The 14,351-nt window shown below is 38.2% G+C and overlaps 1 protein-coding gene across 1 annotated transcript in view; it reads left to right on the forward strand.

Annotated features, from left to right (window-relative positions):
- Positions 1 to 13,429, forward strand: part of DEUP1 (deuterosome assembly protein 1) — a 101,648-nt gene extending 88,219 nt beyond the window's left edge. Inside the window, exons 13-14 of the mRNA XM_023209113.2 lie at positions 3,263 to 3,374; positions 12,497 to 13,429. Coding sequence (XP_023064881.1) covers positions 3,263 to 3,374; positions 12,497 to 12,673 — 289 coding nt within the window. The 3' untranslated portion in view covers positions 12,674 to 13,429. The remainder of the gene's footprint in view (positions 1 to 3,262; positions 3,375 to 12,496) is intronic.
- Positions 13,430 to 14,351: the final 922 nt, after the last annotated feature.

A 14,351-nucleotide genomic window follows, 5' to 3' on the forward strand; every position in this document is an offset into this window, starting at 1 on the left:
GGAGTTTTATCTCTATATAAGACACATGCTTAAAAATGAATTTATAGTTTTAAAAGTTGTATCATGTACTAGACAGATTTTAGCAGTCAAACATTAATTACTAAAACAGCTTCAAGTCTGGCTAATAAATTAAGAGTTTCTAATACTAAAAAACCACAGTCAGCAGGTTTGTAATAACCACTCACAAGATCTCTTGTCAAGGAATGAATAGCCATCTAGAAGCCTAAAGTTGAGAATGTTTGTACCGTGGTTTTGCTCAATAAGTAGCAAAACGCAGGTTGACAGTTCTAGGCCAGGAAACAACGAGCAGTTCACGGAATAGGGAGTTTAGTGGAGTGTTGGAAGGTGAGGCTGGAAAAAGGTGAAGAAGGAATCTTGCTCCATGCTAAGAACATTATCCTATGGCCAAGGAGAATATTAATGGAGGGACAGGACTGGATGTACATGTCCAACAAAGCTGAAAATTGTGAAGTGTTGACTCAAGTCTCAAGTGGACAGAGTTCTGCTCCCCAGCAAAACAACTGGGGCCTGCTGTCCTGGTGAAACCATGCAGCAGCCTTGGAATAGGCCTGTGGAAAAGATCATTGAACAGATCAGCTCGTGAGAGGATATTAAAATCCTTCCGCAATCATTTTTAAGATAGCTTTTAAATTGATATGTATAGCACTTTATGCAAGGTGGTTTTATGAAGTATTTGAATAGCTGTATTCTTGAAGAAGAACTTGTCAGATATAAAGATGATTTAAAACAAAAGTACTTTACTTCATAATGTCGTCTTTCCTTTCAATCTCTACATTTTATTGATCTTATACTAAAAAGAATGGCCCTATATAAATGTTAGTAATTAACACCATAAAACTGTATCTGTACATCCAAAGCAAAATGGATAATTAAGATAATTATTTAGATAATTTAGCACAAATAATACTTTGCTGAAATCTCTGTGAGATAACAGAGAGATATATATTTCTTGAATTGCTACTAATTGTTTTCACCGTGCTTTGAAGTATAGATAGTAACCTCACTCAAATTAAAAGGTTCAGCTAAAGATTATATGCAGATGTACTATGCAAATGTTATAATTCTACTTGAATTGTGAGATGTTTCATCTTATTGTGCACATCATAAACCATGTTATTTTAGTTTAATTTGCTGTTCTGTTTCCATGGTAATTATAGTTTGGGAGAATGAGTAAAAAAAAAAAGATATATCTCAAGATAAGCAAAAATGGAAAACGTGTTTGTTTCTGTGTACTAATTTACAGATGCCTCACTTAACTTTTATTGCTATTTGTATGCATAGCTTTGAAAATGTTTGTATAATTAACAAGTCTATATAAATTAGACAGTCTTTGGATAAGACTGGAGAAAAATAATGTGAAAATTTTTTTGTAACTCTGTTAAACTATGAAGGCTTTGAAAAGGGCTAATCAATACCTGTGGAGAATTTGAACCATTAGTAAAAATAAATAATTTCAAATTGAAGGGATTTTTGTTTTGATGGTCTTTGATGATTTTTTTTTTTTTTTTTTTTTTTTTTGAGACAGAGTCTCACTCTGTTGCCCAGGCTGGAGTGTAGTGGTGCAATCTCGGCTGGCTCACTGCAAGCTCCATCTCCCAGGTTCACGCCATTTCTCCTGCCTCAGCCTCCCAAGTAGCTGGGAATACAGGCGCCCACCACCACACCAGGCTAATTTTTTTGTATTTTTAGTAGAGATGGGATTTCACCCTGTTAGCCAGGATGGTCTCAATCTCCTGACCTCAGGATCTGCCTGCCTCAGCCTCTCAGAGTGCTGGGACTACAGGTGTGAGCCACCGTGCCTGACCTCTTTGATGATTTTATTACATCTAAACCCCAGTTTCATGAAATGTATTTAATCCCAAACAGCCCATACCATTAGGACCTTTTTTGTAAAACATTAGGATAAATTGGTTATATGTTTTATTATTCATTTGCTTAGTCATCAAACCAAAATTCAAAATCTTAATGTTATTGTTTTCAGTCTCATTTTCTAACCTATTGTTTTAGCACAAACTAATTCCATGCTATATGACTTTCGTTGAAATAGTGGGGTTTTTTAAGTCAAGAAAATCTGGATTTGAGTCCAAAATCTAAAGACATCACTTCCTAGCAATTTATTCTGATTTAAAAAGTAAACAATTAGACGAATAATTGAACTTTTAAATCTTAGTCTCCTCATCTGTGGATAGTATCCACCGTATTAGGGTTATTTTGAAGATCAGATTAGTTTAATAATAATACCTAATCTTTACTAAACATTTACTATGTGCCAGGCATTGTTTTCTAAGTGTTTTGCATATATTAATCATTCAACTCTCATAACAACCCTTTTTTAAGTGAGAAAATTAAAGTCACAGAGAGATGAAGTTACCCGCTCAAGATCACACAGCTAGTAACCGGAGGAGCTTAGGAGATGATGTAAACTGAAAGCATGTTTTAAATTATCAGAATCTATAGAAATTAGAGTTATTCAAAGATTTGTTGGCTGGGTGCAGTGACTCACGCCTATAATCCCAGCGCTTTGGGAGGTCTAGGTAGGTGAATCACAAGGTCAGGAGATCGAGACCATCCTGGCTAACACGGTGGAGCCCCATCTCTATTAAAAATACAGAAAATTAGCCTGGCATGGTGGCGGGCACCTGTAGTCCCAGCTACTCGGGAGGCTGAGACAGGAGAGTCTCTTGAACCTGGGAGGCGGAGGTTGCAGTGAGCTGAGATCGTGCCGCTGCATTCTAACCTGGGTGACAGAGCAAGACTCTGTCTCAAAATAAATAAATTAATTAAATACTTGTTTAGCATAAAAAATAGTATAATTCTGTTAAGAAAGCCAGTGAGGTTAAGTGTAAAAGAGAATAGAAAAAGAGTATCTATTTAGAACTGTCAAGGGCAGCAGTGTAATTAGCTGTTTGGAGATTTTTCTCAAACTGCTTTACGTTATTAAAATAAATGACAAAGACATACAAAAGTATAGCACAGAAAGGGAAGCAATATAGGCAATAAGGATCGCAAAATATTTTTAACAATTGTTAAGTTTTGCGCTTCATTTTTAATCATTCTAAGTCCTTTAAATGAAATAAAAAATTATTCATCAGGAGTCATATTCAAAGAAATGCCCAGGTAACAAGCCCAAACATTTTGTTGCGTTTTCCCCCTATTTAGACATCTGAGAGATTAAAATCCTTAGCTACATAAATAAACGTGTCCTTAATAGCAACAACAACAACCTTTTCTTCTTTTTTAGACTTAGTCATGATTGTGAGCCAAATAGAAGTACATCTCCCTTGCCACCTTTGACATTTCAAACCAAAGAAATGACAAGTCCTTTGGTTAGTGATGATGATGTATTCCCACTGGTGAGTTGCTGGTTGTGGGCTTTTTTTTTTTTTTCTTTAATGGGTTATTGCTTTACTCTTACACTGATGTCAATAAACTGATGTACATAGTACTTTGTTTTTAATGTCACTCCTTGAATAGGACTCCAAGATGGGTCTGTAAGTCATGTGGCCATACCTATCTATAGAAGGAAAAGATTCCATGATATTTCATAAAGTGTTTCAGTCAATGGTTATTAACCTCTAATGCAGGCCAGAATTACTGGAGATGGTTTTTTTAAAAAAATGCAAGTGTTTGGGACTCACCCTTTGATATTTCATGAGTCCTCAAGGATCTGTACATTTTAAAGAGCTACAGTCATCTTTTGGACTGATTTAAAACATCTTTTCTATTGACTCTGCCATACATGCAGACACATGTACAAATCATAAATGGACAGCTTGATGAGTTATCACAAAAGGAAGGTAACTGCCACCCAAGTAATGAGCAGAACATCCCCAGCACTCCAGAACTGCAACTCATGTTCCCTTCCAGCGTCTACTTCTGCTTGGCCCCAACATAACCACTATCCTGACTTTTAGCATTATCGATTTGTTTTGCCAACTTGCAAATTTTATATAAACGATATCATATGGTATATGTTATTTTGTTTCTGGCTTCTTTTTCTCAACCTTGTTTTTTAGATTCATCATCACCCATATTGTTTTATACAGCTGTAGTTTTTGTTTCTGTAGAGTAATCTATGGGATATAAACACCACATTCAATGACAATAACATTTGTTTATTCATTCTACTACAGATAGACATTTGAGTCATTTCCAATTTGGGGCTATTACAAATAATGCTGCCAAAAAATTCTTTTATGAGTCTTTTGGTGCATGTATATATACATTTCCACTGGGTATATATACCTAAAATGGAATACCTAGGTCAGAGGGTATGAATACGGTCAGCTTTAGTAGGTACCACCGAACTGTTTTCCTGTAGGAGCCAATGAATACCCCAAGTAGTGTGTAAGAGTTGTCCTTGCTCTACAGTCTAACACATGGTGATATAAGCCTTTTTAAATTTAGCCATTATGGTCAGTATGTAGTAAGATCCTTTTGTATGGTTTTAATTCATGTTTCTCTGGTGAATAATGAGACTGAGCAACGTTTATTGGCCATTTTGATATCCTTTATAAAATATCTGTTCAATTTCCTCACTTAATTTTCTGGTGGACTGTCTTTATTGTTACTGATTTATTCTTGATATAAGCCCTTTGTTGCTTATGTGTTGGTTTTGATTTGTAATAGTAGAGACTAGAAGTAAAAGTTAAGTTATTTTGGTAGAAGAATGCTTAAAACTATTAGCTTTTGAAGTATTAGAGATCTCTAAAGCCCTGAAATGCTCTTTTGTGTTCATCTCAACATAAAATGCCAACGTTATTTGAACAGACTAAAATCCATACCCAATAATGTAAACTAAATAAAATTCCTCATTTAAGTTATGAGAAATTCTAAGGGGACTTTGCAAATTCTGCATCAATAAAACTTTGATCATTAAGGACTTAAGCACATATTTCAGTCAAGCAATGGAAAAAGTTGCTAAATACTCCACTGTGCTAATATCAGATGCTTTTAGGATTTTTAGGATCACAATTACTGTCTGCTCAAATATCACCTTATCAGATATGCCTAAGCAACCAGTGTGCAATAGTGCCTCCCTATTCACTCCCTGCCCCTCATCTTACCTTTTCTCATAGCACTTCACTATGAGACATTTTGTTGCTTGGCCTCCCTCCTTTAGAATGTATGCTCCATGAAAGCAGGGGGTGTTTTCTATTTTTGTTCTTGTGGTAACCCAACACCTAAAATAGGGTCGGCACCAGTAGGCACATAAAAGACATGCAGAAGTATCTGTTGATTTGATTTAATAACACAGGGCTTTTGAAGTATTCATCTTTCTTAATCTTTTTGTCTTGAGACTCTTATGTTCTCTGGCTTCTATGACACTATACTCCGCTGATTCTCATGTCACCCTCTGACTATTCTCATGTCACCCTCTGACTTTCCCAGCCTGTTTCTGGGGTTCTCCCTCCTATTTCTGTCCCTTAAATATTAGTGTTATTTATTCATAAAATAAAATAAACATGTACTGAATACCAACTATATGGCAGCTCCTGTTCTAAACATGTCTTTGAATAAGATAGATACATAAGTAGTATGGTGAAAAAATAGATGAAACTTCATCAATGGATGAATGGATAATCAGATTGTGGTATATACATACAATGGAATATTATTCAGCCATTAAAAGCAGCTATGCCAATAAAGGCCAAAAATTACTACAATGTGGATGAGCCTCAAAAACATGCTAAGTGAAAGAAGCCAAATGCAGAAGGCGATATATTGTATAATTCCATGTATATTAAATAGCCAGAATAGGTAAATGAAATCCATAGAAACAATGCAGATTGGTGGTTACCAGGGGCGGTGGGGAGGGAGAAACAAGGAGCAGTGGCTTAAGGAGCACAGAGTTGTCATTATGGATAATGAAACTATTTTGGAACTAGATAGAAATGGTGGCTGCAAAACATTGTGAATGTACTAAGTGCCACTGAACTGCTCATTTTAAAATGGTGAATTTTATGTGAATTTTATCTCAAAAACAAGAGGAGAAAAATTAATGATCAGAAATAAATGAACAAATAAGAAAATATCAAGACCAGGTGCCGTGGCTCACGCCTATAATCCCAGCACTTTGGGAGGCCAAGGCGGTCAGATCACCTGAGGTCAGGAGTTCGAGACCAGCCTGGCCAACATGGTGAAGCCCCGTCTCTACTAAAAATACAAAAATTATCTGGGCATGGTGGCACATGCCTCTAGTCCCAGCTACTCCAGAAGCTGAGGCAAGAGAATCACTTGAACCTGGGAAGCAGAGGTTGCAGTGAGCCGAGATAGGATCACTGTACTCCAGCCTGGGCAACAGAGCAAAATGCTATCCCCCAAAAAAAGAAAGAAAAAGAAAAAAGAAAATATCAATAGTAATAAATGCTGTGATGAAAAGAAAAGCAGGTAATGTGATAGGGAGTGATGAAAGTATGGGGGATTATTTTAGGTTGAGTAGCCAGGAAAATTATCATTGAGAAAGGGAAATTTAAGGTGAAACCCAAACAATAACAAATCCAGCCTTGCAAAGATCTGGTAGAAGAGAGTTTCAAGTAAGGGAACTATAAGGCAGGAATGAGTTTGGCAGGTATGAGAACCAGAAAGATTGGGGGGCCTTCTGGAGCTTAGAAGGGAAGAGGGAGACTGGAACAAAAGGGAACAGAAAAGTCATCAGGAGAAGTCCAGTATATGAGGACAGTAAGTCATGGAAAGGAATTTGGATTTTATTTTAAAACAATGGGAAGCCATTGTAAAGTTTCAATTCGGAAAATACTGGTCTGTTTACTCCATTCAAAATTATTTTACTCTATTTAATAATAAACAGACATGTTTAAATTTTTAAACAGATCCTTTTTACTGCTAAATAAAGAATAAATTATAGAGGGGCAAGGGTAGAAGAGGAGACAACTATCATAAGGCTATTGCAGTAGCCTAGGCAAGAGATAATGCTGGCTTGGTAGCAGTGAGGTAGAGCAACATATTAGATCCAGGAAATATTCTGGTGTGTAGACCAGATTTGACAATGAATTGTATACGGGAAGTGGGAGAAAAGAGTGATCAAAGACAACTCCTAGGATTTCAACCTGAGCATTGAGTAGATGCTAACACCACTTTCTGACATGGGAAGACCAGGGAAGAAATAGGGTTAGAGGAGAAATCTTGATTTCTAGGTTGGACATATAAGTTTAAAATGTTTACTAGATGCCCAAACATAGACATTAAATAGTCAATATGTGATATGTGAATCTGATATCAAGGGCGAGATCACAGCTGGAAATATAAATATACGAATAATCAGCATGTGGTTGGTATTTAAGTCTATAGAACTGGATGAAAATACTTAAGTATAAAGAAGAAATCATCCCAGTACAAAGCCTTGGGTCATAATATTGAGTGACCTAATGGGAATCCCGAAGGAAAGGAGGAAAGTTTGATAATGAAGAGGATGGGGCTCAAGGAGGGTCCTCTTTCATTTGCAGAAACAAAGTCACTGAGAGGTAAGAAGAAATAGGATCCACAGTATAGGAGGAAGGATGAGTTTCTGAAACAGGAGGATGGCCTAAAATTCAGCTACAGATACAAATGGATGTGGAATAATGAGGGAGCTCCCCTGTGACCCCTAGGAGGAGGCCAGGTCACAAGGTAATGAGTAAGAAAGTGAACATACCAGGGAAGTGCAATAGAATCACCTCGTAGTGTTCACTGACCACATGATACTTATGGTCATGAATTTAAAGTGAAACTAGTCCATGCAGTAATTTACCCCCAACCCGTTGGCTCCAGCATTCAGCTGCTCAGGTGTAGGCATGGCCCAGGCAGATGGGTCAACTTAATTAGGGGTGGGTTTTACCGGGTTATTAGGATAGAGACAAGATACAGGGAGGGACAAGTTGCTGAATGGTTAGGAGATGGATGGGAATAAGCAGAGTCAGAAGGGAAGAGAGAGTATGAGGAAGATGATGGATAGTGAAAAGGCAAGAGTCTAAATGAGGTCAGAGAACCTCTGGTGTGGGAGTACTAGATTAAGCATGCTGGAAGGATGATGGATAGGTTGCTTTAAATCTCAATTAGTAAATAATGCAGTTCTCATTGATGATAATGTCAAGGACATGCTATGTGGGTGGATGCCTGAGATGAAGGATTCCCCAGGGCTCCATCTTTTAACTTCTTTTTTTCCTTTTACTTGCCTATCTTGGATAATTTCAATCTTATGGCCTGTCATCTATAACTTCCAAGTCTGTCTCTCTGATTCAGATCTGTATTCTGAGTTCTACCTGACTTATCTCACTGTTTACTTGAGTCTCTTTAAGTCTCATGTCACCTCAAACTCATTATTATTCAAAATTGAATCCCTTTTCTTCACTCATAAACTAACTAAAAAATTTTATTGAAAACACACTGACCCAGAATCTGTGCTAGAACCTGGTGAATCAGAAATAAATAAGAGGCCAGGAGCTGTGGCTCACACCTATAATCTCAGGCCAAGGCAGGAGGGACTGCTTGAGCCCAAGAGTTCAAGACCAGTCCAGGCAACAGAGCGAGGCTCCATTTCTACAAAAACTTTTTTAAAAAAGAGCCGGGTGTGGTGGTGTGTCCCTGTAGTCCCACCTACTGGGGAAGCTGAAGTGGGAGGATCACTTGAGCCCAGGAATTGGAAGTTAGAGTTAGCTGTAGTTGTACCACTGTGCTCCATTCTGGGCAATAGAGCAAGACACTGTCTCAAAATAAATAAATAAATAAATAAATAAATAAATAAATAAATAAAGGAAGATCTTACTCTTAATGGCTTCTTTTACCTTTTTCTCTTTCTCAGTAAATGGCATGAGTATCACTAATCACTCAGGCCAGAATCTAGGAAGTCATCTGTCTGAGATCAGGTTTTCTAGAACCTGAGATGAGATTCTTGTGAAAGTGACTTACTGAGGGAGTATTTTAGTGTTTTCAGGGGGAAAGTGAAGGAGACAGGCTATGGGAGGGGAGAAAAATTAAGCAAAGATGTGGTCTCAGCTACAAACTAGTATAGCCTGGTGTCCCAGGAAGCTTGGCACCTAAATTGCACCACAGCATTGGCTCTTACCGAACAAGAAGTCTGGTATTTTATGCCCCTGTGTCCATCAATCAGTCATTGCCTCAGAGAGGGTAGCAAATGGGCAAAGGAGGGACTGCAGCTTCCCAGGTGAGGCAGGAGCCTCCAGTTCAGTGGACAGCAGTTCCCCAAAGGAGCCAGCTGTGAGCTGTTAGTAGCCAACACCCACCCAGTTGGAGGAGAGATGTATCAGCCTGGGAAGGGGATCCAGGTAGGGCACCAACCACCATGGTCGCACCACTCAGAATCAGCTTCTTCCATAGCTTCCATTCAGGCATAGCTTCTTTATGATTTTTGCTGGTCATAATTTCTGGAAAAACTGTTTAGAGGAAAGTTAGTGAGATAAGCCACAGCCCCTGATGCTGCAATTGGTCGCTGACACCTATCATTGCCTCACCCATTCTAGATTCCTCTCCCCATCAGCCAACTCTTCTGTTGATCCAGGTGGCTTTTCTTTTGGGGTGAGCCCCTAATGTCCACGCCCTTATTAGGATATGGTTTCTGTATTTGCCAATTAAAATTAAAACTGGGCATGAGAGTAACAAAAAGATGCCTCAGAGGATCATCGGAGTACCAAACGCATTCCTCACTGCCTCTGTTATGCAGTAGCATTCTTACCTCTTCAGGATGACTTAGGGTCAGCTACCTCTGCCACTACAGGAATTCCACTTTGTGTATCTGATCTATTGGCATGAGGAGCCCAAAGTGACCATATGGGAGCCAAAGCTCTAAGTTTGGTGGGACTCTTACAGGTCTTTTGGTAGAAGCATTCTGCCTCTAAGAGCCAGGACCTGTAGAACAACAGGTCCTGTAGACCTGTTGTAGAACAACAATTTGTAGAACAACAAAGCCTAAAGATACATAGACAGAAAGCACAGATTCTCCAAGTGGGTTAACAGAAGTGATAGAGAGTGGAGCCATTCCTGCTTCCTCCGTTTTGTTCCCAGATCCATGTATTCTACCCATTGGAAACATAGAACCATAAAGCAGCCATTGGTTTAAAGTGTATACCACATCCTGAAGAATGGCACCCCAACCTCACAGGATATAATCTCCAAGCTGGTGCCCCGGCTTTGCCATCAAGAGGCCATCCCAAAGCTCTATCATGCTAGCATCCTCTGGATAGTGCTGTGTGTGGTTAGGACCAGTGGATACCATGGTCTTGCCCGTACTGCCATACTCTTTTGCTATAAAGTAGGTATCTTTACTATTAAGCAGGGTCTCTCTCATGTCTACAGGTAAGTGATTCTGTGAGCCCTAATATAGTGGTGCAGCCAGGAAAGGCAAACATGCAGAATTCATATCCATTCTGATAAGGATACAGCATGGCCATTTCCAAGGTACTAGGGACCTAATGCAGTCAAGTTGCCACCAAGAGGCTAGTTGGTCTCCTTGAGAGATGATGCCATATCAAGAGCTCAGCTTTAGTTTCTGTCGCAAGCAGGTCAGACATTCAACAGCAATGGTCGCTGAATTACCCTTGGTGAAAGGGGAAACCATGGTATTGGTATGATGCATAATTCCCACTGAGGTAGCCAAAGACAGAGGATGGATCAAATAATCCTGTCCACTTGCTGGATGCTCTGTCTCAACCAGGACTCAACAGCATGACAAGAATTGTCTTGCAAATAGTATATAGGTTTCTGCTACGGATGGCATAGTCTTGTTCCAAAATCTTAAGGGTCTGTGACACAGCTTTCCCCCTGAAACTTTCCAGACGCTCCACAACGCATTTTTCTCTACCGAAGATTCTTCTAGTATGGCATCTACCAAGTCATTTGACCAAAGTAGGGGGACTACTTGTACCCTATCCTGAACTTACTATACAGCTCTTTCTTTCTAGAATTCTGGGCTTGCTCAAAAAAAAATTGTTTTCTGTGTTGCCCAATAAATGAATCTGATTATTCAATTATTTGATCCAAGGGTGGAACATTTTCAAGGTGCATTAATTTTTGCTTTACTTAGGATGTACTGACATGCCCCATAGCAGTAGACACCTAAAAACAATGTGTCAAGCCCCAATCTTTTATGGGGTTTATCATTCACCCTCTGGAGTACTTGCATCTTTCCATCCCTTTAATATACTTGCTACTTCTTGCTCATCAAGTCTCACTGACATGATGTTACTGTTAATATATGATGTTCCATGTGATAGTCTTTGGAATGTCCAGATGGGCTAGGCCCCTTCAGAATTTATTATGACAGCTTCATTAATATAACACTGGGGCAAAACCATGGATATATACTGTTGGCCACCCCATGTGAATGCTAACTGCTTCCTATCCTCCTTTTTATTAGATATTAAAAAGAATGCATTTGCCAATATTAAAAAGAAAGCATTTGCCAGATCAGTAGTAGCATACCATCTACCTCAGGCTGTGATAGTCTTCTCTAGTAGAGATACTATCCCTGACACAGCAGCTACAGTTGGGGCTACTAGTTGGAAAAGTGTGCAGTACTCCATCATTCACATGATCCCTAGTTTTGGCAGGGGCCAGATTGGTAAACAAAATCCACCTATAACAAGGTTCACATGTATACAGATTGTCAACTCCCCAAACACTACATAAAGTCCCATTCTTCCTACCAAAATGAAAGTCAAAGAAGAATATAGTAACACAGAACTGGAAAATTAAAGTACAAATTTCCCCAACTAAAAAAAAAAATTACTTAATTTTTGTATGTGGCTTTTTAAAATGAAGAATTGTAAAATTATCTGATGTTGTCCTTTATTCCTTAGCTACAGATTTTTATTTTTACTTTTTGTAAATAAGCACTAAACAGGTCACAAACCGTTAAATAGCATTTTCATGTCACCATGAAGGCTGGAATTGGGGCACTCGTCCCTGATACTTTCTTTTCTATGATAAGACAAACAAGATACATGCCAGCATCACAGCCCTCCCTACTAGGGAGCCACCTCCACCCCAAGACGTATCATGCAGCCAGCCTTCTCACTTGGCTAACTCCAAGCATTGATTTGCCCTGTCAAAGCCAATCCTTATTTTCTATATAAACCTTCTGGTGCAATTCCACTATAATCTTTACTTTAACTTTTTGGAGTTGCCTATTTTCAAATGAAAATCACTGGCTTTGCAAATGATTGCAGCATATTTTAGGCAGGTTCCATGGTGAGTGCATTGTCCCTGCATTTGCGGTTGGACAATACAATGCTCATTTCTAGAGCTTTTTAATGTAATGGTGCTGTGATGTCTTACTTAGTTCCTTGAAGATTTCATTACTGGTAACTGAATTACACTAGTAGTAGGAACTCAGCCCAAGATGTGTTCTTTCATTAAGAGCTGCAGTGTTTGACAGTATGTCAGGGATGAAGCATGCCTGGAAATGTGAAGATGTTTAAAAGCTCTGTATTCCTCATTCACTTTTCTTTCTTTCTCTCTTTAGTCTCCCCCAGATATGTCCTTCCCAGCATCTTTGGCTGCACAGCATTTCCTTCTGGAAGAAGAGAAACGAGCAAAAGAACTTGAAAAACTTCTAAATACACATATTGATGAACTGCAAAGACACACAGAATTTACTCTTAATAAATACTCCAAGCTAAAACAAAATAGACACATATGAGCTTTTAAACTTTTTTATTTGCTTCCCCCCCCCCCCCACCAAGAAAAAAAGCTCTGGTAAAATATTTACAAAGCTAATTAATGAAATCAAGAAATTCTGTTCTGTTTCCTTGAGTAAATAATTTTGGTAAGGCAGCTAGAAAATAGTAAGTATTTTGTTCGATAAAGCTGTTTGCATTTCTGCATTAACATGCTAAATTGTCCTGCTGTAGAGTTACTATAAAATAAACATGACTATTCCAAAAGAGATTTTTTTTTTCCAGTCTAAGGAATATGTTGGAATTAAATATGCAGTTTTTTCCCCACTTGAATCATGTATACTGAAAACCCATTTCCTCAGCAGCTACACAAAATAAGGGAAAGGGAAGTGCTATATTCCAGATACAAAGCACTCAAAGGCAGCTCAGTTGTACTGGTTTTGAAAACTCAAGGATTTTATAAATAAAAATATTTAAGTATTTCCAGTTATGTAAACACTCTAAAATTCTACAATTTTTTGGAAAAAAAAAAAAAAAGCTATAGCTTTACTGTTTTTACATTCACCTTTATAATGTCTGTCTGTTTCAACACAATGAAGGTACATGGAATGTGCAATTTACAAACCAAAAATATATGTGCCAAAAATTAATGCTTTTTTGTTAGTACTAATTACTTCATGGACACGAACAAGATAAAGGAAATATGAAGCATTACTGTTGCTACATTTTTCTTTGTAATCACCTCTGTTTTTAATGCAATGAAGGAATGTAAAATTCAATGGACTTGAAGCATAAATGCTAAATCTGTATAGAACAGTAATAGCATGGCTGTGAACAATAAAACAGAAGTTACAAATACACAGCAATAATAGAATATACTTTAAGAGTTTGGTGTGTGTGTGTGTGTGTGTGTGTGTGTATATATATATATAAAGAGAGATTATGAAAAAAGTTAAGTCCTACTACAGCTTTTATGGTTTTCTATTTCCCTTTAAAGAAACAATCTCAACATACTGAAAGATAAACCAAAATGCTATCAGGTAACAAGTGTCATTTTCACGTGAAAAATGCAAAGCATTGTAGACTTCAGATGACATGACCACATGTATTTGTATAGCTCTGGACGTTGGAAGAAAAAGAAAAGATGTATTCGTATAGCTCTTGATGTTTGTCTTAGTTCAGCCTGCTATAACAGAAATACTACAGACTGGGTGACTTAAACAACAAACATTTATCTCTCACAGTTCAGAAGGCTGGGAAGTCCAAGATTAAGTTGCCAGCTAATCTGGTGTCTGGCAAGGGCCCACTTCCAGGCTTGTTGACAGCCACCTTCTTGATGTATCTTCACATGGCAGAGAGGAAGTATCTCTCTCGTTTCTTCTTTTTTTTTTTTTTTTTTAATAATTATACTTTAAGTTCTAGGGTACATGTGCACAATGTGCAGGTTTGTTACATAGGTATACATGTGCCATTTTGTTTTGCTGTGCCCATCAACTCATCATTTACATTAGGTATTTCTCCTAATATTATCCCTCCCCCAGCCCCCCACCCCTCGACAGGCCCTGGTATGTGATGTTCCTTGCCCTGTGTCCATGTGTTCTCATTGTTCAGCTCCCACTTATGAGTGAGAACATGCAGTGTTTCGTTTTCTGTCCTTGTGATAGTTTGCTGAGAATGATGGTTTCCAGCTTGATCCACGTC

This window comes from Piliocolobus tephrosceles, chromosome 13, assembly GCF_002776525.5.
Source record: "Piliocolobus tephrosceles isolate RC106 chromosome 13, ASM277652v3, whole genome shotgun sequence".
Taxonomy (NCBI): domain Eukaryota; kingdom Metazoa; phylum Chordata; class Mammalia; order Primates; family Cercopithecidae; genus Piliocolobus; species Piliocolobus tephrosceles.